We start from the raw sequence: 26,739 nt of genomic DNA, 5'->3' as shown, positions 1-26,739 counted from the left end.
AAATACTGGCCGGAGAAACTTAAATTCTGGGAAGTACTTGAGTACAGGGTCAGGGAGGTACAGCGCAGTGGCAAATTGTCCATTGTCTGTGTACAACAGATAGACCATCTCCTCACAGCGATTTGGAGACCGCTGATTGGTCCATTGTGCAGATCACGTCATGACTACGTGGTCGCCAAAATAATTCCTTTGGACCGCGTGCGGAAGTTTCGATAACGATATCCGGTCACATTGTCTATGCGTGAAATGGTCTTGGTTCGTGATCGGATCGCTCCAGTATCAATAAAAAATTATTGAGATTCAGCAATTTCATGCATATTCATGCAACGTTCCGAATCCCAGAAATAAATTGACTTTGTGCACGTTGCGATAAATTCTAAAAACTCTTAATGAACACGATGCCATATCGACGCTACTTCATAAGATTTTGATAGAAAAGCAATGAAGTAATCAAAATTTGCTTACCTGTGCAGTATCGGTTGGAAGACAGATCCTCTGAGAATACGAAGTTTCATAATTCATATAAAATATAGGAAAGTCAAATTCTAGGTCGATTTGGGTAGAAAGTGATAGAGAATGGCACACTTGTTTTGATGGAATACTGCGTGGGGCACTGGAAGGCTTGCACTGTGCATGCTTACTATATTTTCATTTATAAATTGGCTCGCGGCAGTGGCTAGTGGATGAGGTCATGTACATGTAAGAAGCAAAGTGAACACACCCGCTAGCATTGCGCTATCCATTCTATACAATTTGCCACTGTGTACTGGGAATTGCTAGAGTAACACCTGGGCAATCCCTGTAAATATTCAAGAAGTATTTTGTTTTTATTTATTTTTTTTCTGATATTTTGACAGGGTAGCCCACTCACCAATAAGTAGTGGTCTTCCATGGGGCCCTGAATAACAATAAACATATTTACAAAATGCATAACGTATGTACAGAATGTTACGGCATTAAGATTCACATTAGGATTTGAATGTAAAACGAAACATTAACAAACTTAGCAGCACACAAAACGCAGACGGGCACTCGTTTGACGTATAATCAAATATCAATAAATCAAATTAACTAAGAACAACATCTTGAAAATACTGATAATATACACCAAATCATCAAGGTCATGCTAACACAAAATACGCACAACAGTGGATGTTCCGCAAGTTATTTATAAATTACAAGTTCTTCTAAACATTCTCTTAAATGAAATGACAGAAAGAGCTGTTCTAATTGAATTATCAAGCTTATTCCATTCAAATATTGAAGATACAATTGGACTACACTTATAACAATCAGTGCGAAACTTGGGCACACGTAAATATCCACTGTCTCTCTGTCTGGTATGATGTTCATGTACATCATTTGGATTGGTTAACTTTACCTGAAGGTAAGAAGGTGCTAAATTATGAACACATTCATATATCATCAAAACGCGACTGAGTATATTTCGTAGTATTCCCGTGCATTTCCAACTATTTCCCATTTTCCTCAATAGTTATTTAGGTGGTATTTACCATCAGTATATCCCACTCTGGCCAACCCTGGTTCAATTTCATTGTTCAATTGAAAATTTTCAAATCTTTCTCTCTAGGTTGAATGTAGATGGGCTTTTGGTTCACTTCCCTTATGACTACATCTATCCAGAGCAGTTTATGTACATGCTTGAACTGAAAAAGCTTCTTGATGCAAAGGTAAGAATAATAAATATAGTGCATATTTTGTTAAGTTTTAAGGAATTTGTATGAATGAATAATTTGGACTTTGTAAGCTTCTTCAGGGTTGCTATGAAAATTAAAAAGTACAGTACTTTTATCATTGAGAAATTGTAATGAACATAAATATTTATGTGAATGCAACTAGTTCCATGTTTTACTATATATTGCAGGCAAAACAATCTGCAAAATGGTGTAGCTCTAATATTGCAGCGAATGTGGATTTTCCAGGGCTCTTTTGAGCATTTCAGGGGTGAAAATGCCTCAAGCCCCCTTGTAATTTTTTACCTGCTATGTTGAACGTGTGATGAAGACCAGGGCTCCGTCTTACAAAGAGTTACGATTAATCCAATCAATCGTAACACTATGGAAATCCATCAGTGTCATAATTATTTCTACAGGAAATTTGCAAAATGTCCTTTGTAAACAAAAGAGAACACATCAAATTGTCAAAAAAATCAATGAATTTATGGATATTCATTCATATCTAGAATTTTTTTTGAACAAACATGAATTTTTACATGTTGACTTTGCTGGCTTTCCATAGTTGCGATTGATCGGATCAATTGTAACTCTTTGTAAGACGGGCCCCTGTTTGCATCATCACTGGATACATTTAAAGGACTATTGAGTTGAAAATACTGCTTTACCTCCAAAATAATTTTTATTCATCCTTGAACGTGCTGCAACACTTTTTTTGAGGTTGGCATTCCCTAAATGTCCTTGAATGGAATTCATTTAATTAGATAAGGCTTTAAGTTTAGAATTTTAAATGTTCGAAGAATGCCATATTCTCTTAGTGTGGGTTGTTGTGTTCTAGAGGATATGACTCTGGTCATTCAATCAGAGGGTTTGAGTCACAGCCATGGCCGTTTTCCTGCGAAAAGAAATTTACTTACATTGTGCTGCACTCAACCCAGGTGAAGTAAATGGGTACCCATTATAGGCCTATGGCAGTATTGCTTCATATGGTGGCTCAGCTACAGCTAGGGTAGTAATATGACTTCAAGTATCAAGTTTAGTATGCATATAGTAACTCATATAAATTGACCATATTGTTTAATATTATGAATGATTGCATAGTTTTTAAATCATTTAAATTGCTATTTATTTAAAACTCCTGATTGAAACTGATAAAGAAACTAAATCTGAATCTCTTGTTTTCTTTCCAGGGTCATGGAGTTCTTGAAATGCCATCAGGGACGGGGAAGACTGTTTCTCTTCTCGCTCTCATTGTGGCTTACATTCAGGCCAATCCTAATGCTCTTACAAAGCTCATCTACTGCTCGAGAACAGTTCCGGAAATTGAAAAGGTATAAAATAACTTTTTATGGTTATTCAATCTAAGCTTTATTTTCATTTAAATGACAAAAGTAGGATCTATTTGCTGTGTGTCTTTATTTATTGATATTATTATTGATATTGTGTAAACAAAAAACGTCTCAAGATAATTTGTACATTTGCTGCATATACAGTATGATATGTAGGTGAGACAACATTTTCAATGAGTTGACCTCTCTGCAAGACAGTCAAAAACTATGCAGTATTTGTTTTGATGATGATGGTGTTCATGATGATAGTGATATCAAGAATAGCAATGTTGTTTCCATCAAAGTGAAACATTATTTTTGTTCCTGTTCCCCTTTCCTCAGGCAGTGGAAGAACTGAGAAGACTGTTGGATTTCATTGAAGAGGAGACTGGGGAAAAGCCAAACTTTGTCGGCCTTGCTCTCAGCTCCAGAAAGAACCTATGCATACATCCCGAGGTCAGTGCAAGCATAACCCCACAAAGTAGCCAAATATGTCTACTTTGAAGATACCATAGTGAAAACCATGTGTAGAGATCATTCAAGAGATGTTAGGCTATTATCCCTTAAAGGCTAAGTATTTAGATGCTCCTCAATGCAGTAGGTCATCAATGATATATTTAGAAAATACAATAGAAAAAATGGATTGTAATTAACACCTGACAGTCATTTTCTTTTAAACAGAAAAAATGACAGAAAAGAAAAGAGGGAAAGGGTAAATGAATACATGAAAAATAAAAACAATGTACAAGAGCATCTCATAAAATACAATTATTTATAGATACATTATGTCATACCTTAGTACAGTATGCACTTAATATGTTCATACATTCAGCATATTCATTCTCAGGATTTAATTAGAAACTAGTTGGGTAAATATTAGTTTAAAGTTCACGCTTGAATGGATTAATAATTTTCATATATTATTTTAATTAGCTGAATTTCATAATTATTCACAATTATATCGTCCATGCTTGGATATATGAAAATATATTTTGTGTGATATATTCCAGGTTAGCCAGGAGAGATTGGGTAAAATAGTAGACAGCAAGTGCCATTCCCTCACAGCATCTTACATCAGAGAGCGTCGGAAGCACGATCCATCCGTGCCTACCTGCTCCTTCTATGAGGTAACAGTACACAAGCATGCCAAGTATAGTGCACTGGAACATGTTTCATAAGTCAATTCCATTTCAAGCCAGTATGCTGCCCAACTTTCGCAAAAGGAAGGAAGTGACACATCTGTCAAATTTAAGATTTTGTTTTTTCTGAAACACCCTTCAATGTATGTTTGCACGTTCAGGAAAAATTGGGGGAACAATTGATCGTTTTGTGGAAAGATATTGAAGATAATATGCTGTTAGATTGCATTGATGCAGTATACAACAGCTGCTTTGAACAGCACTTGGGACCCATTTCATGAAACTTATTTGCAATGGCAGTTTTAAGCTACTGAAATCATTTGATCTGATTGGCTGACAGTGAACTTGTTACAGAAATTGTGCATTTGCTATTGTAACACGTCTTTATGAAATGGGACCCAGCTCAATGCTCGCTCTGCTCAGAGGGTTCAAGGATTATTACCCAGGGTGCAACATTTTGATATATAGTCGTATACCTACCAAGATGGATGATTTTCTGCTTCTATGTATATCATTCAAAACACAATGGCCCAAATTCACAAAGGTGGTTTTGAAACCCACGGTTGAGTCCATGGTTTATGCAGATTTCCTGTATAAATTACGCTTAATTTAACGCGTATATAAAAAATGTCCAATGCTGATGCGCGCTTTTGTCACAATGCGCCAAATTGACGCCTGTTACCATGGTTAGATACGCTATTTTATTCTTGAGTCCACTGTTTGAAGAGTGGACTCATGTATAAAAACTGTGGACTCATGAATGAAATAGCGTGGATAACCACGGCAACGGGCGTCAATTTGGCGCACTGTGACAAAAGCGCGCATCAGCATTGGACATTTTTTATACACGCGCCTGACACGCGTTAAATTAAGCGTAATTTATATAGGAAATCTGCATAAACCGTGGATTCAATCGTGGGTTTTCAAAACCACCTTTGTGAATTCGGGCCAATATGACAAGAAAGCATCCTAAAGATCATGGCCGTACATGCTTGAATCTACGAAAATCAACCATTTGTCACTAGTGTATCCAGCATCAACTAGGACAAAGAAATGTATGGGCCCATCCATGCACAAGCATAATAGAGTCACTATTTGTCCCCAGACAATTGGGCCCAAGATATGCTTTGTAGGATCTGATGCTGGATACGCGCATGTTGTAAGTCAACGAACAGCTGCCCAAGTTATCAATTATATCAGACCAGGGGGAATGTTGCAAAAATAATTAAGTTTAATTTAGAGTCGTGCTTAACTCTTAATGTGCCATTCACTGTAATCAGCGAGTGCCAATTTTTTTCAGAGAGTATATTTAATTATTTTATTTATGTAAAAAAAGGGAATCACTCCTGAGACAATAATGTTAAACCTCTTGACCATAAGCTGAACTGAACAATGGAATCACTCATGCATGCAATGCACTCCTCAGAATGCAATAGGCATAACAATAGCTGTATGACCATCGCACGAAAATGTGTTCGTGGCACTCCAGTGGATGCACAGATATGTGTTCATGGCACGTTAAGGGTTAAATGCTGATACGCTCGTGATAATATAACGCGGAATGAAATCATTGATTAATACGCAGTAGTCCACATCCTCTTCACATGATTTGACCATGCGATGATGTCTTTTAAACTGCATGTAACTTGGAATTTAAGTGCTTAACCTTTGTGAAACACCCTCCAGAATACACAAGGCACGTGTCGTCTTCAACTTTTAAGTCAAATACCGGCAAACTGAAACACATTTTTGTGATCTCCAAAGATTTAACTTCTAAAAGTAGAATAATCTATAGACTTATTTAAAACGTACGATTGACAAAACGATGATGCCAAAGTATAATTTTCTTAACAGGAGTTTGATGCCAGTGGTCGTGACGTCCCAATACAACCTGGTGCATACAGTCTTGATGACCTAAAAGAGATAGGCAGAGAGCATGGATGGTGCCCTTATTTCTTAGCCAGATACACGGTAAGAACTCATTACCACGTATCGTCAGTGATTTTACTAACCGGCTCAAACCTATTATTTTCTGTCAAATTTTTGAAATTTATTTCTTGCATATTCTGAAAGCACTTGATTCACTCTATTGATTTGCCAAATTTCAGATCAAAATTCGTATGATTTAAAGAATAAGAGCATATTTAATCTTTTTATTATCAATAAAGACCATTGTTTAATTGAATTGAAATTGAATTTTACGAGCCAGCTCAACCCCCTCCTTTGATTTTACGAACTGGCTCAAACTATACATAGTGTACTATAAATTCTCTGAAATGGCACGTTCGGGTCAAAGACCCGACTTAGATGTTGCGTGTATGTGCTTTGCGCAGGGTCTGTGCCTCTAAAATCAGTGCACATGAATTAACGAACTGGCTCAAACCCTCTTTTGGGGAAAAATTAGTAGCTTCTAAAATGCATACATGCGCTTCATTTCAAATATTGAGAGAATGAGTACGAATTGCGGACAAAATTCTGCATATTATTAAAAAAAATAGAATGTACGCTTTAAGTTTTAAGTTTTATGTTTTAAGTTTAAAATCCTAAAACCACCAGGAGGTGAAAAAAGCCTGTCCTGGTTATGGTTGATAATCAAATTCGGTGTAATGAATACATCTTTCCTGTATAATAGGAAGATGTTAGATGTATGATGTTGTTTGACTTATTTTGAAAAGTAACTTAAACTTCTTGTAAATAACATTGCCCATGATTAGAAATGTATAGGGGAAGGCGGGGTAAGTTGAGCAAACCAACATGGGGCAAGTTGAGCCATGGTAATTCTTATGGTAATGTGTATAAAAAAGAAACAAACCTTATAAGCCATCGATATGCAGGCAGAAAGGAGCAAATTTACACGACTGTTCTTTTCCTTTAAGAGGATGTTGGTATTTATAGAGAATGAGCAAGTGAAAAGACTTTAAATAAAAAAAAATGACATGGTGGTTCTTCCCCCATACATTTTGTACATAGTAGGGGAAGGCGGGGTAAGTTGTGACACTTTTTGCATTTTGCAAGTTAGAATTGATATGACTAATAATATTGTAGAAATAAGTACCTAGCCTTTCGATTTGATTCTTGGGAAATATTTTTCACCTATGTATAACTTTCTACCCCCACACTGAAATTCATTGTGACCTTTGAAAAAAACAATGTCAAATGGCTCAACAAGTTGAGCCACAAAAACTATGTACAAAATGTATGCGGGAAGAGCCATCATGTCAACTTTTTATTTTAAGTCTTTTTACTTGCTAATTCTCTATAAATACTAACATTCTCTAAAAGTAAAAGAATTGTCATGTGAATTTGCTCCTTTCTGCCTGCATATCAATGGTTTTTAAGGTTTTTAAAATTATTATTATACATTACCATAAGAATTACTATGGCTCAACTTGCCCCATGTTGGCTGGCTCAAATTACCCCAGTCCGAACTTAATGCACATCCACACATTTCTTATGCATCCATCATCTAAAAGACTATGACAAGAATGAGAATCCATACCTGGACTAACAATTTTGTTCTTATTTCTTTATTATATTCAAAGATGTGTGCGAGTAAAAAGCACTTATCTATTTCACACCCTTTTTTACATTTTTTGCTAAAATGTGTATTTTTCCCTCTAAAAATTACTTTTTGTTTCAAAGTTGAAAACAATGTGGTGGGGTTAAGGGTTATGCAATGGGTCATCAATACATGACACCACCACAATGTCTGACCCATTCATTATTGGCCTGGGGGTGGTGGCTCAACTTGCCCCTATGCTCAACTTACCCCGCCTTCCCCTATAGTTTTTGTGGCTGAACTTACCCCAGAAGGTGGCTCAACTTACCCCACAGATGGGGCAAGTTGAGCCATTTGACATCTATTTTTTCAAAGGTGACAGTGACTTTCAGTGTGGGGGTAGAAAGTTATATATAGGTGAAAAATATTTCAGAAGAATTAGATTTTAAGGCAAGGTACTTATTTCTACAAGATCATTAATCATATCAATTGTAACATGCAAAAAGCAAAAAGTGTCACAACTTACCCCGACTTCCCCTACTGTTCAAGAAGTTACATTAAAAGGGTATCCTTACAAATTACGTTTTAACCTATTTTCTATTTCCTTTGCTCCAGATATCTCATGCTAACGTCATTGTTTATAGCTATCACTACCTTTTGGATCCTAAGATCGCTGAACAAGTCTCCAAAGAACTCTCCAAGCAATCTTGTGTTGTCTTTGATGAAGCTCATAACATTGGTATGTTGATGCTTGTCTTGCTTTCATCATTTACTTATGGTGTAGGCCTATTATGTTAATTATGTAAATTCAAGCAAGGTTAGCGTTATTGAAGGTCAGTTTATCTCGAGAACATATCTTGTTGAAAGTATGAAGAACAAAACAGTAATTTATTCTGTCATTCTGATCATGAAATAAATTTCAATTAAGTGTGTAGTCTGTCAGGTTTATAAAGCAAGTGTTTGTATGATTGAACATAAAACTATATTCTTAATCATTCTGGTAGAAAATGTATAATACCTGAGAAATTAACCAAATAATGACATTCCAGCCTAGTGTTGGGTCTTTTCCCTAGCAATAACAATGTTCTGTCCCACAAGGGCTTATCTGTGTCGGTGATTTTCAGTGCGATAAATTCTTAGCTTAGATTTCGATATTTCATGATTTTACAGATTTGTGTTTATGTAAATTTACCAGATTTGTATCTGCTTTGACATGATGACAACCTTTATTTTCGAGACTTTCTCATGAAATCACCGTTTGCTGCATAGCTTTAACATGTTGAAATGTCTGTTTGTTATTCTACTCCTTACAGATAATGTCTGTATAGAGTCTATGAGTGTGAACATCAGCAGAAAAACGCTTGATAAGAGTAGCCAGAATCTGGATTCCCTCACCAGACATATCAATCGGTAAGATAGTGGATGTTGAGACCAAGGGACCATTTCATGAAACGTTTTGTCAGAGATTTTCACTGGTTAATTTGCTCTCAGCCAATCAGATGCAAGGATTTGCAGTAATCTATTACAATGGTTAGTGAGGATCTTTGACTATGTGTTTCATGAAATGCTCCTCTAGACTGCCTTAAGGTTGTGACACGAATATCAATATTCATTGAATATGTTAAATCAGAATACTGTACGAGCTGATATTTCCGCGTACAGATATTTTCGCAAATTGCTACCCATCAGACATTTTCGCGTGTTGTTAATTTCGCGCTTGAAAGTCACCCAGTCAGAGCCTTTACGATCACTCTCACGTACAGCAACTCAGTCATCCCATATCATGCATATCTATGCATAAGTCTAAGACTAAAATAAGTTGCTGAAAATATTTCCAAAGGAAAATACCATTAAACTTAGAAATTGTACCTTCCCTCATGAAAGGAAAATGACACACAACATAAAATTATGAATTCTACGGGAACTTGTGTTGGAGACGATGGCGATGACAATGTACAGCTCACGTACGCATCGAGCTACAATACTGAAACATATACCGTACAACGGCCGAGAAAATACAGAATACTAGTACGGTATCTTTGAAGGGAAAAACATCAATGTTTATCCTGACGATAAATTCAGAAAACTGGAGTTTTCTGAAGTTGATTGGAGTGGATTGTGCGTAAAGTAAATCCGGGCACCGTAACACAAAGATTTTTATAACTATGAATACAAGTAGCGAATATGAGAGTACACTTTTGATTGGTTCCTGGTCAGTATTTTGCGCCAAATGCGCGTGTAATGTTGATCTTGATTGAGACTGCCGCCCAACGATGGAGTACAGAGATCTAAGCGCTGGCGCAATCTGCAGTGGCTTCCTTGTATTTTTTTTACCATATTGACCTCATGCATTTGCGTGCTATTATTTTCGCGTGTTTTTATTTTTGCGTTGGTTTTATTTTCGCGGTTCATGGGTGATTCGCGAAATTCGCGAAAATAAAACCACCGCAAAAATTTCAGCTCGTACAGTACATTATCAAGAAGTCTGTAGAGTGAGAGTATTCATTTGTGTGTGTGTGTGTGTGTTGGGGGGGGGAGTTGTATCTATTCAAATCATAAAGTCAGCTCATGTTACCTAAGCCTCTCTTTTGTCAACACCTAGAGAAAAGTAAAAAAAAGTCTCATTCTTGAAAATTCAAATGCACATGGGTGAAGCCTATTGAAAGGGATTGTCCCATATTTTCAAAAGAAATCCTTGTAAGCCAACAAATATCATGTATGGCCAGTGTCAACTTTTGAGTAGTGAGAAATTGTTATCGGTATCCAAGTATAAATAAATAATAATATAAGATTTATATAGCACACAGATCCACCTTACTAGGTGCTCAAGGCGCTCCTATATTACCCCGGCTAAGCTAGTCTACAGATTCCGGTGCGCACAGCTTTTTGAGGAATTATTTCCTGCCGGTACCCATTTACCTCACCTGGGTTGAGTGCAGCACAACGTGGGTAAATTTCTTGCTGAAGGAAAACACGCCATGGCTTGGAATCAAACCCATGTCCTTCAGATTGAAAGACGAAAGTCTTAACCACTAGACCAAGATGCGTCCATCTCGTTAGATGATGGCGTATCTCACTAAGCAATGACATTCCTTCGCCTTGAGTAGCTGGACAAGACTACTCTGGAATGACAGTCTCTGGATCACTTTGTACAGATGTAAGAGGTTAGCACAGAATCAGAGGCGGCCCTTGCCTTCTTCCTGGCTCTCCTGTTGGACATCTGGCCCCGTAACACAAAGCTTAGCAATTGATCATGGGTTGATATCTACAATTGATTCCAATGATTATTGTATATGATCAATCTTAAAAATCAGCCCTGCAATCAATCATTAAACTTTATGTTACGGACCCTGAACATTTCTTGCATCTACACCCCTCCTGACAACCTCTCGGAGAACTATTCAAATCAAACCGTGTTTAAAGCCCTAATACCCTGTTCTCACTGTCATGTGATCCGTTAAATTGGTCTTTTGTAGCTGATTGCGAAGGATTTTTGAGCTGTCCAAAACTTTCTGCAATCAGAAAAATCGCCACGACTGACCTCAAGATTTGATTAAATCACCAGACCTGCCAACCATTACGTTTTAGGCGTATTTAGTACGTTTTTGCAACCAAAATACGGCAGTACGTTTTTTCTTTTAAAAATATGTTTTTTGTAAAAAAATAAAAAATAAAAAAAATAAAAAATTTACAAAATCGTAATTTATTGAGAAAAATCATCTCTATATGTCTGTATTTCATAAAACGTAGACAAATATGGTTATTAGGATCAATGTAATTTCAGGTAACTTGTTTTTTTTTCAAGCATTTTGTTAAAACCAGGGTGAGATATACACATGTTTAAATGTTTTTTTTTTTTCATCTGCAAGAGCAGTGCGCATTTTAGCTTGCATGTAGCTTAAGCGCCGCGATGAGCGAGTGCGCCACACATTTCTTTATGAAATACACTTTTTTGGGGAAAACTACACTTTTTTATCACAGAATACAGTTTTTCATTCCCAGAGGTTGGCAGGTCTGGATCACACAACCGCGATGATAACTCCATGATTTAGATTGGAGCTTCAATCGTCACATGAATCGTGACAGTGAGAACTGGGTATCACTGTGATTTTCTGTCTTTATTGTCAACAGTATCAAAGACACAGATGCCCAGCGGTTGAGAGAAGAATACCAGAGGCTAGTAGATGGTCTGAGAGATGCAAGCAGAGCAAGAGAGACCGATGTCCATCTTAGTAATCCTGTTCTTCCAGATGAAGTTTTAGAGGGTGAGTACAAGAAAGGGCACAGGGTAGGGAAATTCTCTGGGTTATTTGTGGTTATCAAGTCAAGAAAGTGTCTGCACAATTTTTTTTTCCTTGGTGTTTTTTTTTATATAACTACTTAATTCAACACATCAAAGTTCAGGAATAAAAAAAAAACCTCTGCCAGGGCTCAAATTAATCCAAGTCCATCCCATGCTTAGGCCTCCATGCCCTTAGAAATGGCCTTGATGCCCTTCCAAATATGTGTAGACTGAGGCCAAAATAAGTGTCTTTTTTTTGCCTGAGGCCTTGTTACCTTGTGGTAATCCAGTGCAAGTGTCCCTTTGAAAATAACATTTTACTATTGATGCATTTGTAGACTTAAAGAAAAATAAGTGGGCTTTTTTGCCAGGGGTCTTGATGCATTGTGGTAATCCAGTGCGTGTGTCCCTTTGAAAATGACATTTCATAAGTGATGCCCTTATTTAATGGCCTTTGATGTCCCCTAAAGTGGGCACTGCCTTCCCTTTCATTTAAAGGGGAATCCAGCCTTGGCCATAAAATGTTGTGTTGGGAAGGAGAAAAATAAATTAAACAGAATGGTGAAAGTTTGAAAGAAATTAGACAAGCAATAAGGAAGTTATAGCTGCTTTAAAATTGAGATCACTTATACTATGTAGATTTCAAATTGGCAACTGGGTAAGTAAATTATGACAAAGGGCAAGGACAACTTTCCCATAGGCCATGTACTTTATTATCAGGGGTTTGTGGTTTTCTCCTAAGTACCCATTCCCCTGGGGCAGTAATCTAAATATAACCCAGGTGGTATATTGTTTTATGTCCTCAGGAAAGAAAAATATAATTTGAAATAAAACTTTTGGGATGACATTTTAGCCATAATATGTATTGGAGTACATGGAAGAGTAGTCCTTGCCTTACATAACTATGACATCCCTTATGCGGCCAATTTGAAGTCTCCATGGGTATAGTGACTGATAACCAATATTTACAACTTTAAAACATTCATAACTTTCTTGTTGTTTGTCCAATATTGTTCAAACTTTTACCTATCAACTTGTCTGATTTTTCTTTTCCTTATAAAAACAAGTTTTTATTTGGGTTGGATTCCCCTTTAAGTGCCCTATTAAAGAATGACATTGCCCTGTTGAACTATCAATGCGAACCCTGCTCCACAATATTAACCAATGTCTGTGATACCTTTGTGATTTCTCATTGAACAGAGGCCGTGCCCGGTAACATCCGCACTGCAGAGCATTTCATCGGTTTCTTGAAGCGGTTTGTAGAATACATGAAGACAAGATTAAGGGTCCAGCATGTCATCTCGGAGACACCAGCATCGTTCCTCAAAGATGTCTTCTCCAAAGTGTGCATAGAAAGAAAACCTCTAAGGTAGGTGAAGAAAAATTCAATTTTATTTCACCATTTCATTTTCCAGACATATTTCTTTTTCAATGTATTTTTTATCCTTGATAAAAAAATTCTGTTAAGTGGGATCAATGTATTCAGTTTCTGTTCAAAAAGTCAATCTGTAGTCATTTCTTGTTTTTTATCATGTGATATTAAAGTGTGATATGTTTGTTAAATCATGGATTTATTTTTTTTTTTTAAATGGAGACTATTTTCCATTTCCATTTATGCTCTATTTTATACTGTTTTTTCTGTTTTTTTTACGAAGTAAGAATGCCCTTCTGTAAAATTGTACTTGATTTGTATTACTTTGTATTACTTTGTATTATGTTTTGAATGGAAATGAAATAAAAGAATGGAATAAGAACTATATATATAATTCAATCCAACAAAAAAAAATCTGCCTTTTTCTCCAACAGTACACCTCTCAACATTCTCATGTTTGATGATTCACTTTTGATTTGTTTTTGAGGCTTTGTTGATTTAATGGGTTACATGCAAATATTTTTTCTTATGCTGTTTTTGTTCAACTCCATTTAGAAACTGCATTTCAAGGGAAACTTGTGGTCAGTTTGACAGTAGTTGATTTGGTTTGTTTTCAATGCAGATTCTGTGCAGAACGATTGCATTCTTTGTTGCGTACATTGGAGCTAACTGACCTCCAGGATAACATGTCTCCTCTACTGGGTGTTGCAAGTTTTGCTACGCTGGTCAGCACTTACACAAAAGGTAAGAAATTATCTCGAATGTGTGTGCTCAGGAAAGGTCAAACGCTATTCGTTTGTGGAATGGTATGCCCGAGAAAATGGTCTCATTAAGGCTTCTTCAAGATGTGAGTCAGAGATGTCTGAAACTAAAACTCAAAATATTAGAGCAATCTGTAAATTGTTTCTGATTAATTCTTCATTTAGCTATGCTACGAGCAATTATATGTTTAATCGGCTGAGAGACAACCAAGTTTCTCGCAAGTATATCCCTTGGCGGTTGATGCACATTACTGGAAGAAGTATAAGAAGATTGTTCAGAGATTCTCTCAATTTCCTGTGGATGTAGATATATTTACAAAACTGAATTAAACTGCACACCTTTCTCTTGAGATTGTACTTCTTTTTTTTCATTCATTAAACCTAACATAAAGTATATGAATGCAAGCCAACTAGATGGCATGTAGAGGCCTGAGTCAAAAGGAATCACAAATGCATCTGTTTAAATTCATTTTCCATGAGAATATTTGATACATTGTTCATGTGAGTAAATCAGTTGAAGCTCTGTGATTAAGATTTATAATTCTGTTTCCCTCCAACATAAATGATCAATCTTGTTTGAACATTTAAATAATATTAATTTATACTTTTTATAAAAGGTTTCAGCCTCATTATAGAACCATTTGATGATAAAACACCTACCATCTCAAACCCAGTACTTCACTTCAGGTGAGTATACTATGGGATAGAAGTTTGTAGCTAAGACTACCTTGTGAAGTAAATTACCCGGTAACAGAAAAGGCGTAAATATATATATTTTTTTTAAATGAACGCTGTTAATTGCAAACCACAACAACTCAAGTTAGTATATAAAGCAATAACATACAGGTTTTAAGCACAAACACAAAAATGTATTACAAGAAAACATATCATGTATTGTTATGACTACCCATCGGAGTACAACATTAAGTCGGTATGTGTTGAAAATAAAGATTAAAAAATATCAACAGTTTGCCCTGATTAAAGGCTATCTGTTGGTGTTGGTCAGTAAATTGGAGGGGTCAGTTGATTCTATCTGACTCAGGCCCAGGATGACACCAGAGGAGAAGCAGATTAGAGCCTGGTGTGACATGATGAGAAGACATTAAGGGTTGCAAAATACACTTAAACATAAAAGATAATACAATATGATGATAAATATTTCATAAAATAATTAAAAAAAAATATTGGGTTAACATGAACTAGGTCATAAATTTGAGCTGTAGAACTGATTCGAAAATCCGGATGTTCAGCAAACCTGACTAATCAACAAATCTATTATTTCTATTATTGTTATAATAATAATAATAATGGCATATTTACCCAGGGTAGCCACTTCAGTTCCGAAAACTGTTCTCCCAGCGGGCCCTGCTATTATTATTACCCCGACTTGATCGGGCACTCGAGCATTCAAGGAATTTCCTCCTACCGGGTACCCATTCACCTCACCTGGGTCGAGTGCAGCACAATGTGGATAAATTTCTTGATGAAGGAAATTACGCCATGGCTGGGATTCGAACCCACGACCCTCTGTTTCAAAGTCCGGAGACTAATCCACTGGGCCACAACGCTCGACGTATGTTAAAAGTTATGTCATCTTTCCTGTTAAAAGCACTTTGTATTGTTTTTACTTTATCTTTCAGTTGTATGGATGCTTCTCTTGCTATCAAACCTGTGTTCGACAGGTTTCAATCTGTTGTCATTACCTCAGGGGTGAGTATCAAGATTCAAGATTTATTTGGTAATATGAAGATACCATATAATTTCTATCCTATGACAGGGGTAATTATAATTACAATTATGGCCGATGTGATGATAGTTACAATGTAAACCGCTTAGAAACCAAAGTATGAAGCGCTATAGAAACGTAACTATTATTATTTATTATTATTTCTCGCATGTTTACATTGACATTTGTAATTTGAAATATATAATTGAAAAGCCTTTCATAATCATGTTTTGAAAAAAAAAATCACACAAGGTGACTTTTGTCTCTTTCTGTTTCATATTTCTAATGCTACAGCCACACAATTTAAACCGACTCCATACTGATGGTATGTTATTAGAAATTACGTAAAAGCTTTGGTCGGTTTAGAGTCTGTTTTTGGTAACCTTTCTGTTCTAAAGTAAATTATTAATTAATTGGTCATTCTTTTCTTGAACAGACCCTTTCACCACTGGATATGTATCCCAAGATTCTTGACTTCAGACCTGTTTCAATGGCTTCTTTCTCGATGACTCTATCACGCAGTAGCATCTGCCCGATAGTAAGTATATTAAACTCTTCTCAGTATTATGATACAGAAAACTTTCATCAGTTGGGGATGATAAATTCATTTTTAAGCTTCCACAAACCTAATGATTAATGATCAATTGGCTTGAGAAAGTCCACAGGGGTGGACATAATCTCGGCCCAAATAACCATTAATGTTGCTTGAAGCTGAAAACTTATTTAATCTTCTCATTATTTACAAATTCTTCACATCAGGTTTGAGTGTGAGTGTTTGAGTTTGAATGCTGAAGCGTTGATGTCATAATTTTTTTCAGTTCAGTCTTTTATGATACAATATCTAGGCAGAGCATGATGGAAAACATTCACAGAATCGTCTGTGTAGCCCCAAGGGCCGGTATTCTGAAGTCGGGTTCAACTTAAACTCGGGTTTAAAGTTGTGGTTTAAGTATGGATAGCCAATTGTTACATAAATCACTAACGGTATAGATATCATATTTCAGCTCACTGGCTCTCAAATCATTCATAATTGTCTAGGAAGTATTAATAGATAATTGTCTTTACCATCGATGAATAAGGAAAGAGCACAGTAAACATAAGATACATACAACTCCATAAAAAATATGATACTTATGGCTTCCTATACTTAAACCACAACTTTAAACCTGAGTTTAAGTTAAACCTGACTTCAGAATACGGGCCATAATGTGGCCACATGAATACCTACTTAGTCCCATTGAAATCGGTGTAAATTGGCTTCATACCAAACAGTTATTAACCTGGTGGGTGTTTCATAAAGCTGTTCGTAAGTTAAGAGCGACTTTAAGAACGACTGGTGATCATTTCTTGTGGTAAATGATATATTCATTGGTGATGGTTAGAAATGATTACCAGTCGTTCTTAAAGTCGCACTTAACTTACGAACAGCTTTATGAAACGGCCCCCAGTCCAATCAACGGGGATCTGTTAGGTATTCATTTAGTCATACCTTGGGCTACCATGACTTTAGTCGTGTCAAACTTGGTGAGGGGAAGTTTTTCATCATGCTCTAATTAAATATGGCCATGAGAATGCTGAAATGCGTCATTAGAAAGTTAATGAACATCACACTTTGGTAATCTATTATGCCTTGTGGTTTGGTTACTATAGAATTTTGGCTCTGAGCCTAGACTGTGGTGATCCGTTACACAGGTGATCCATGTCTAAAATTAAGTGGATTTGCTGGTGCACTGTGCTCAGGAGTGAATCACTACTGCCAAGTCCCTTGGAGATGATTTGAAGTGATCGGTCCTCTTTTTATTGCTTTCGAAGATTGTAATGATTTATTTTTAAATACCATCCAACCATCGATATGTTACTTTGTTCAGAATAAGTGGATTAAATTGGCTGACTTTCTGAAGTTATTTACCCAACATACTCTCATACAATAACAATTTATTGTGAACAGATGGGCTATCGTAATGAATGATTATTCACTTTGATAATGATAGGCAGTTGTGCCATCTATCTAAAAATAATCTATTCTGAGGTGGACTTTGATAAATTGCTTTCAATATAATCTTCATTACTTCAGTGCGACAATTGTTGCAGCCTCATCCTTTCTGCATGAATATCTTTGTAAATAATCACTTTTTGTATGGAGGTAAGATGTTTAAAGTAAACAATGATAATACGGTGTCTCAGTGGTAGACCACCCACCTTGTGGTTGTGGGTTTGGTCCCTGGCTGAGTCGTACAAAAAACTGGGAGCTTCTGCCTTCTTTGCCAGGCACTTGACTTGTTAGAATAGAGGAGGGTAATAATGAAGGTCCCACTGGGAGAAGAACTTACAGATGAAGTGGCTTCTACTGCTAAACAAGAAGAATTATTGTTTACAAGGTGGAGTCCAAACTGATAGTTTATAAATGCTTGCTTTGTTTTTAGATTGTAGCAAGAGGAAATGATCAGGTGACTATATCATCAAGGTTTGAGAGCAGAGAAGATGTAGGTATGTTAAGCCATTCTTGTATGACAGTAATAATCTGCAGAATTTGTATAGAACTCAATGCAAGGCACTCATTTTTGTAAGATTTGTATTTCCTATTCCCCAACAATTTATTACCCCAACTTGCTTATGGGGGATGTGGGTCACTCGATGAATTAACAGATTGTGTTCACCACTTACTGCAGGATTCACATTCCATCCTTGTACTAATGGTGTTTAGCAAGTTGTTAATCTACATTTGCCACTCTCCACCCAGGGCTAAATGGGCACTGGTATTTTTTTGTCAGTCAGTCAGATGTTTAGTAGTCCAAATCTGGTTTGTGTCCATTAAAATGAGGGCCGATTCCCCTGACAATTTCCTATTGGATGATTCAGTGCATTGTTCATTCTCATCCCAACCCTCCTACCCTCCCCTTCTTGCTTCTTCTCTGTCCTCTGTGGTCATCCTCAAACAATATTGTTTAAAGGGGAATCCAGCCCTGGTCATATTATGTTGTGTTTGAAAGGAGAAAAATTAATAAAACAGAATGCTGAAAGTTTGAGAGAAATTGGACAAGCTATAAGAAAGTTATGGCTGTATTAAAATTGAGATCTCTAAGACTACGTACATTTCAAATTGGCAACTGGGTAAGTAAATTATGACAAGGGGCAAGGACAACTTTCCCATAGGCCATGTTCTTAATTATGAGGGATTTGTGGTTTTCTCCCAAATACCCATTCCCCTGGGGCAGTAATCGAAATATAGCCTAGGTAGTATATTGTTTTATGTCCTCATGAAAGAAAAATATAATTTGAAGCAAAACATTTGAAAAAATGTTATTTTAGTCATTTTATGTATTGGAGTACATGGAAGAGTAGTCCTTGCCTTACATCACTTTGACATCATAATTGTTGCCAATTTGAATTCTCCATAGGTATAGTGATTACCAATATTCACAACTTTTAAAAATTCATAACTTTCTCATTGTTTGTCCGATATTGTTCAAACTTTCACCTATCAACTTGTCTGATTTTCCTTTTTCCTCTAAAAGCAAGTTTTTATTTGAGTTGGATTCCCCTTTAAATTGTAAGAATAAAACATGATACTGTCAGTATGTATTTGTGATACAGCTGTGATCAGGAACTATGGCAATCTTATTGTTGAACTCTCGGGGATCGTTCCTGATGGAATCGTAGCGTTCTTCACCAGCTACACTTACATGGTAAGTTTACTCATATTACCTTGATGTTCTACTGACAACTGAGCATTGTGGCATGTGCCTGTAGTCCCATCTACATTTGGGAAGTTACAGATTGCTGCAGAGGTTAGAAATTTGAGCCCTGGGGAGTGTTTCACAAAGATTTAAGCATGACTTAAGTCACACTTAAATGCCGACGCGTACTTGGTATGCAACGCGCGATCTTATTGATAGATACGCAATAATGCGCGTCCTCACGACACGATCTGACCAATGCGGTCAAGCCTTTCATACCGTACGCAACTCGGTAATTAAGTGCGACTCTAAGTCATACTTAAATCTTTGTGAAACACCCCCCAAGTCACGTATTTTGGATGGTGACGTTAATGGTGGGTCCCAGATTTAAATAATCAAATCTGATTGATACACATGTGTTTAAAATCAAACACACACACACCACTCTTTTCACATTTAGTTTGTTGTGGTTATTCTAATCCTCCAGGATTTATTCGACCAAGTGGACGATAAAAGATACTGTATTATCACTAAATGATGTAGTGCACCATTATGAATGTGTGATTACACATGAAGAGTATGTAGGTTTTGTCTTAAAAAGCCTTGATTAAAATGTACCTGCTTATGCTTAGAGTATGTGCTGTATACAGTGTAGTAAGTACATCTTGATTTTTTTTTAATGTGAAAGTCCAGTATTTGACAAGTATTGATTGCTGTATTTCATGTCTCCAACCAGTGATTTTAGCAGTACTATGTGATTTTTTGTCTTTGAAATTATGCTACAGGAGTCGGTGGTTGCCAACTGGTATGAACAAGGGATCATTGACTGCATACAGAAGAACAAGCTTCTATTCATTGAGACTCAGGATGCTGCCGAGACCAGTATCGCACTCAACAACTACCACAAGGTGATATATTATATTATGTTTTTACTTTGTAAATCTTTCTCAATTCAGCCACTGGCTGCGATGAAATGATAATAAAACCTTCAATTCAATTCATATTATCAAGTACTGAATCAGATTGAAGTAGTATGTCCGTGGCCCCGTCTTACAAAGAGTTGCGATTGATCTGATCAAATTATGAACGGCCAGCAACTTCAACATGTATTATTCATGTTTGTTCAAAATATTTTCTAACTATGATGTATATTCATGCATTCCTTGTTTTCTTGAAAATTCACTGTGCTTCTCTTTGTTTACAAAGGACATTGTAAAAATTTCCTATTGAAAAAATTATGACACTGATGGATTTCCATCGAGTTACGATTGATTGGATCAATCGCAACTCTTTGTAAGACGGGCCCCGATCTCTTTAACATCTCCTTGACACTATATTGTTCCCAAATCAGTTACTTTTGTACTTCATAAGGATATGTTGAAGAATTTTCATCTATGATGCGTGGGCTGCACATTGCACTTTGATATTTTATTGAATTTATGGAATCAAAGTTAATAATTGTTCCAGCTTATTGGAAAGGACTGGTGTGTGCATTTATCAAAGGCTACTTGTGGAAACTTATACGTTGTCCTTGTGAAGAAGCCTGTGATGATAATTATGTTAGCCTTGCGAAGAAATTTGTGAACACATCCTACATGGAACTGAAGATCTGCACCAGTTAAGTGAGACTGTGACTTGTAGTTATTTAAAACATGCATTATGAAACAAAGATCAAACTGCGCAAATGGGCATACATTGACTGAAGTGTCATTTGATTTCCTTTTCTAGGCTTGTGAGAACGGCCGAGGTGCTATTCTGCTGTCTGTAGCCCGGGGCAAGGTGTCCGAGGGAATTGATTTTGGTAAGTTATACCTTGTCATACCACAGTCACACCAATGTAAAATGACTCCAGAACAATCAAGGTTGTACAACGCCTACTTAGCTTGTTGTACGCGAGCAAATGGGAGACTGAATGTCAAACATTTGTACCGTTGCACGCACGACGTACCATCCAAAATGTACTGTTGCACGGCTTTAGGAGGTGACGTCACAATACGATTTAATTCATTGCGCTTGGTAAAAATGAACAATACGCGTATAAGCCAGCTGGCTAAATGCGCAAGGCTGCCCAAGCTAGGTCATGTGCGCTTGTGGGATTTTGCTTTCTGCTTTCTGTATTTTTGCTCCCTTTTCATAGATTACTATAGGGATAAACTCTTTGTTTTTTCATATTTTCGCTAAATTCCGAGGCGTTGTACAACACAAATAGCGAATATTCTTAGTCGTGCAATGGTGCGAGATTTCGCATTCGGTGAAAGAAAGAAATGCTCTATTCAACTCGGCTCACGCCTCGTTGAATAGAGCATCTTTCTTTCGTCTCATGCGAAATCCCGCACCATCGCACTCATGCCTATTCGCTATTTGTATACTATTACATTGTTTTAGATGGCATACCATCAGTTGGTTTGGAGCTGGTGCAGTCAGGTGTGACTGAAGCATCTCAGTTTGCACGTTGATAAGAAACAGAGGCCCGAATTCACAAAGGTGGTTTTGAAAACCCACGGTTGAATCCATGGTCTATGCAGCTTTCCTGTATAAATTACTCTTAATTTAGCGCGTATCGGGCGCGTGTATAAAAAATGTCCAATGTTGATGCGCGCTTTTGTCACAGTGCGCCAAATTGACGCCTGTTGCCATGGTTAGATACACTATTTTATTCATGAGTCCACTGTTTGAAGAGTGAACTTATTAAAAACAGTGGATTCATGAATAAAATAGCGTGGATAACCACGGCAACAGGCGTCAATTTGGCGCTCTGCGACAAAAGCGCGCATCAGCATTGGACATTTTCTATACACGTGCCCGATATGCGCTAAAGTAAGCATAATTTATACAGAAAATCTGCATAAACCATGGACTCAACCGTGGGTTTTCAAAACTACCTATGTAAATTTGGGCCATTATGTCTGTAGATAGTCATACATGTTTACACTGAAATGAAAAAAATTAATGCATCCTTGAGGAGAAGATTGCCTGATTATTTAAATTTGTTGTCAAAAAAATTAAATAACCAGGCAATTTATTCATCAAGGATGCATCGATTTTTTTTCCATTGTATCAGAAAAATGTGTGCATTACACGGGCGATGGAACAGGGGGGAGGTGGGGTTGGGGGCTGAGGGGACTTTAGCCCCTGCACTTTTTCAGTAAATGTGTACAAAACGTAAAATATTATTTTTTGCATGGTCAGCCCCCCCCCCCCATTTTCAAAACAGTTACATGGCCCTTGAATTGTATCCTTGGAGTGATACAGATTTTCACAAATGGGAAGATTTTTAAAAATGAATGAACAAGTCTTTTCATTTTAACAAATGTAATAGTTTATATTCTGACCCTATTCTAACTGTTTTGTTCCAAATTTAAGTTCAAGAGGAAAGAGGTCAATTGTACCCCGTTCAGGAGATATTAATCATAAAATGTCAGTTCACCAGTTGACATAGGGGTTTATCCCATTCTCTTATTGTAGATCATCACTTTGGGAGAGCAGTGGTGATGCTTGGTATACCTTACGTCTGTACACAGCCCAGGATTCTGAAGGCTCGTCTAGAGTATCTGAGGGATCAATGACAAATCATTCCAACCTTGAATTCATGGGGGGGGGGGCTCAATTTGACCTTGTTCAGAATATATTGATCATGAAATGTCAGATATAGACAGAATAGTTTGAAATCCCATTCTTGATGTTTTTTCCTATCGTAGATCATCACTTTGGGAGAGCAGTGGTGATGCTTGTTATACCTTACGTCTACACACAGCCCAGGATTCTGAAGGCTCGTCTAGAGTATCTGAGGGATCAATGACAAATCATTCCAACCTTGAATTCATGGGGTGGGGGGGGGGGGGGGCTCAATTTGACCTTGTTCAGAATATATTGATCGTGAAATGTCAGATATAGACAGAATAGTTTGAAATCCCATTCTTGATATTTTCTCCTATCGTAGATCATCACTTTGGGAGAGCAGTGGTGATGCTTGGTATACCTTACGTCTACACACAGTCTAGGATTCTGAAGGCTCGTCTGGAGTACCTGAGGGATCAGTACCAGATCAAAGAGAATGATTTCCTTACGTTTGATGCAATGAGGCATGCAGCACAGGTATACTAGAATGTTTACATTAAATGCAGTATTATTTGCAATTGTTGTTTCGCATGCCCTCAAGACCGTCATTGATAAACAGACTCAATTAGCGTGTGTTGTGATTTTTTTCGAAAGATTTGTCCACACCAGGTGGGTGTTTCATAAAGCTGTTCTTAAGTTAAGAGCTACTTTAAGAACGACTGGTGAACCTTTCTTACGCGCTAAATAATTAATGATGAATACCATTTACCACTAGAAAGGATCACCAGTCGTTCTTAAAGTCGCTCTTAACTTACGAACAGCTTTATGAAACACCCACCAGGATGGTGTTTCATAAAGTTATTTGTAAAGTTACGCATGACTTTACTTTACACCTGATTAGATTATGTTCTCAGGTGAGGAGTCAGCTACATAGGGATGTATCATTTAGCCCAAGAAAGGGTCACAAGTCAAGTTATTTTCATTATACTATGCGTAACGTATAGCGATATCGTAAATAAGAAATTAAATGTGAGAAATGAGGGAAAGGCCTGTACGGATGTATGGGTAAAAGTTCCCTCAAATATCACACTGCTTTGGAGGCATGTAAGAATCTGAAATTTGTTTAATACAAACTAACCTATTCCCTAAAAGACATTTAAATAAATATATTATGTAAAGTTTATGAATAGCTTTATCCAACTCATTAGCAGGAAATAACATGTGCATATATTCTTTTTCAAGAATGAAGAAGCATTCCACTCATTCCTCAAATACTTATCCTTTTTCCACAGTGTGTTGGAAGAGCTCTTAGAGGGAAGACAGATTATGGAATCATGGTCTTTGCTGATAAGGTAAGATCTTCCAATGAATTCTCAATTTGCAGCCAATTGGTGCATTTCATAGTACATGCGCATAAATCACGCCCTTATTGTGACATCACTCTTACACATTAATCCTGAGTAATTGGTTGACAACTGTATACCCCACACCATACATTAATGACTGTTTCTATTTTGAAGTGATTACAAAACTCATTTAAACACAACAGGTTTCCTTGGATCACACTTAAAGATAAAATGATTAATTTCTATTCGTGTACACGATTGAGATTGATTGAATTATGTTAATTATTTTTTTTGTTCACTTGCGTAAAAAGCTGTTGACCCACAAGCCTTGTACAAGGGCTTATAGCTTTGTTTATTTAGTTCCCTGATTCTTTCTCATTATTATTATTATTTATTTGGCCATAAAAAACATACAAAATTTGTACAATGTAAATACAAAAATACAATTTGAAATTGAATAATTAAATATGAAAAGTAGAAATGAAAGCAAAGAAGAAAAGAGTAAGAAAATGTTTTTTCCATGGGCCAGGGCTCGCAAAAGTAAAATTCAATACTATTGCCCAGAGGCATGCAACCCCTCATAGAAAACCATTGAGAGAGTATTGCACATTCCGGTATATAAAATTACACATTATTAAAATCTTTGTTTCTGATTTTTTTGTGTATTTTGATAAGTTTAGAAATGAGAATGAAATAAATGCAAATGAATTGAATTGAAAAAAAGTTACTTTACTTTTTTTTACAATGGTAATTCCCATGGAAACCTTGATTTTGATTGGCTGTAGAGCAATGTTACCATGGTAGTTACTATTATTTTGCATAATTATTATCAATGTTAAGTTTTATGACAAATGGAACCAAATTTCTAAGGCAGAATCCACCAATGAGAGTATTCTTGATAGAGAGTTTGTAAACTTTTACGGCTGCCATGGGTACCTGTTCAAATAACAAATTGAAACATTAAGAAACATCAAATGGGTCCTATACACAAAATGCAAGCATAAACATCTTACAAATACATCAATTGATGTTTTGATTCTTCCACTTAATGTTCTTTGGAAGCACATAGTGACGTTATTACTTATGCCATATTGAGATATGCGCTATACAAGAACTGTTTATCATTATTAAAGGTCAAGTCCACCCCAAGAAAATGTTGATTTGAATCGAAAGAGAAAAATCAAACAAGTACTCTGACAATTTTATAACAATTGGATGTATAATAAGAAAGTCATAACATTTTAAAGCTTTGCCTTTTTCACAAAACAGTTATATGCACAACTCAGGGATATGCAAGTGAGAAAGTCAATGATGTCCCTCAGTCACTATTTCTTTTGTTTTTTATTATTTATACAACACCACCTAAATCAATGGTAGGCCTAATTCCAAATGTTGAGGGTAGAATGAAACATTATTTCATGTGACAATGGGGAGAAAATTAAAATATTTCATAATTCAAATAATGATTTACAAAAGAAATAGTGAGTGGGTGATGTCATCAATCCCCTCAGTTGCATACTGACCAGGATGTGCATATAATTGGTTTATGAAACTAAGCAAAAATTTAATGCAAATGCCATTAACTTTCTTATTTTACACCTGATTTTGATGAAATTTGGAGTGTTATGCTTGTTGGATTTTTCTATTTATTCAAATCAACTTTTTGTTGGGGTGGACTTTTCTTTTAATATCAATGTTCTGTTTTGTTACAAAACCTATAAAAATATGTGGAAAATGGTAACACATGCTATAGAAGAAAAAAAACAAACACAATTTTATAAAACATGGTCTGTAGAAACCTTATATAGACATCATTTCAGTTTGGGTTCATTGTAGTATTTCCTTTTGTTCTGTAGTGACATCCTGTACATGTACATCAACAATAAACAAAGGTCAGCAGAGACTTCAGAACGCTACTTCCTGTCTTTTCAACTATTTATAGAGCGGTCGGATTATGCTATAACCCAGAACCTGCCCAGGGCAGTTTTGATTTTTTTTCTTGGGGCTGTATTTTGCACAAATTATGCTCTACCCCAGAACCTACCCAGGGCAGTCTTGATTTTATTCTTGGGGCTGTATTATTTTGCTCAAGTTGAAACTGCCAGCATTTAAAACAAATCTCAACCGAATCCTATCAATGATTTATAGATTCCCTGTCACATATTTCCTACCAATGGGACTGAATTTTTGGCTCGACATAGGCCAAGATTCAACAGAGTTCAAGTTCATTAATGATGCATGGAGGAAATTTCTGGAACTAAGTTTTTATCTAACCTAATGCAAAATTTGACTCATGAGACGTTGAGTCGTGCGAGGTTGACTACTAAAATCTGTCAAAGCTGAAGTGTCATTTAACT

General features: G+C 36.5%; 1 protein-coding gene across 1 annotated transcript in view; it reads left to right on the top strand.

Moving 5' to 3' along the window:
- Positions 1 to 26,739, top strand: part of LOC129264316 (general transcription and DNA repair factor IIH helicase subunit XPD-like) — a 34,792-nt gene that overhangs the window by 2,677 nt on the left and 5,376 nt on the right. Inside the window, exons 2-20 of the mRNA XM_064102915.1 lie at positions 1,592 to 1,691; positions 2,885 to 3,025; positions 3,365 to 3,478; positions 4,033 to 4,149; positions 6,016 to 6,132; positions 8,276 to 8,399; positions 8,974 to 9,070; positions 11,792 to 11,925; positions 13,143 to 13,311; positions 13,937 to 14,058; positions 14,693 to 14,762; positions 15,716 to 15,785; positions 16,238 to 16,339; positions 18,225 to 18,288; positions 19,396 to 19,487; positions 20,264 to 20,386; positions 21,207 to 21,279; positions 23,419 to 23,573; positions 24,329 to 24,388. Of these exons, the coding sequence (XP_063958985.1) occupies positions 1,592 to 1,691; positions 2,885 to 3,025; positions 3,365 to 3,478; positions 4,033 to 4,149; positions 6,016 to 6,132; positions 8,276 to 8,399; positions 8,974 to 9,070; positions 11,792 to 11,925; positions 13,143 to 13,311; positions 13,937 to 14,058; positions 14,693 to 14,762; positions 15,716 to 15,785; positions 16,238 to 16,339; positions 18,225 to 18,288; positions 19,396 to 19,487; positions 20,264 to 20,386; positions 21,207 to 21,279; positions 23,419 to 23,573; positions 24,329 to 24,388 (2,044 nt within the window). The remainder of the gene's footprint in view (positions 1 to 1,591; positions 1,692 to 2,884; positions 3,026 to 3,364; positions 3,479 to 4,032; positions 4,150 to 6,015; positions 6,133 to 8,275; positions 8,400 to 8,973; positions 9,071 to 11,791; positions 11,926 to 13,142; positions 13,312 to 13,936; positions 14,059 to 14,692; positions 14,763 to 15,715; positions 15,786 to 16,237; positions 16,340 to 18,224; positions 18,289 to 19,395; positions 19,488 to 20,263; positions 20,387 to 21,206; positions 21,280 to 23,418; positions 23,574 to 24,328; positions 24,389 to 26,739) is intronic.

The sequence above is a fragment of the Lytechinus pictus genome, chromosome 7 (genome assembly GCF_037042905.1).
Source record: "Lytechinus pictus isolate F3 Inbred chromosome 7, Lp3.0, whole genome shotgun sequence".
Classification (NCBI taxonomy): Eukaryota; Metazoa; Echinodermata; class Echinoidea; order Temnopleuroida; family Toxopneustidae; genus Lytechinus; species Lytechinus pictus.
Note: the sequence above shows the minus strand (reverse complement) of the source record. Positions and strands in the feature narration are given on the sequence as shown.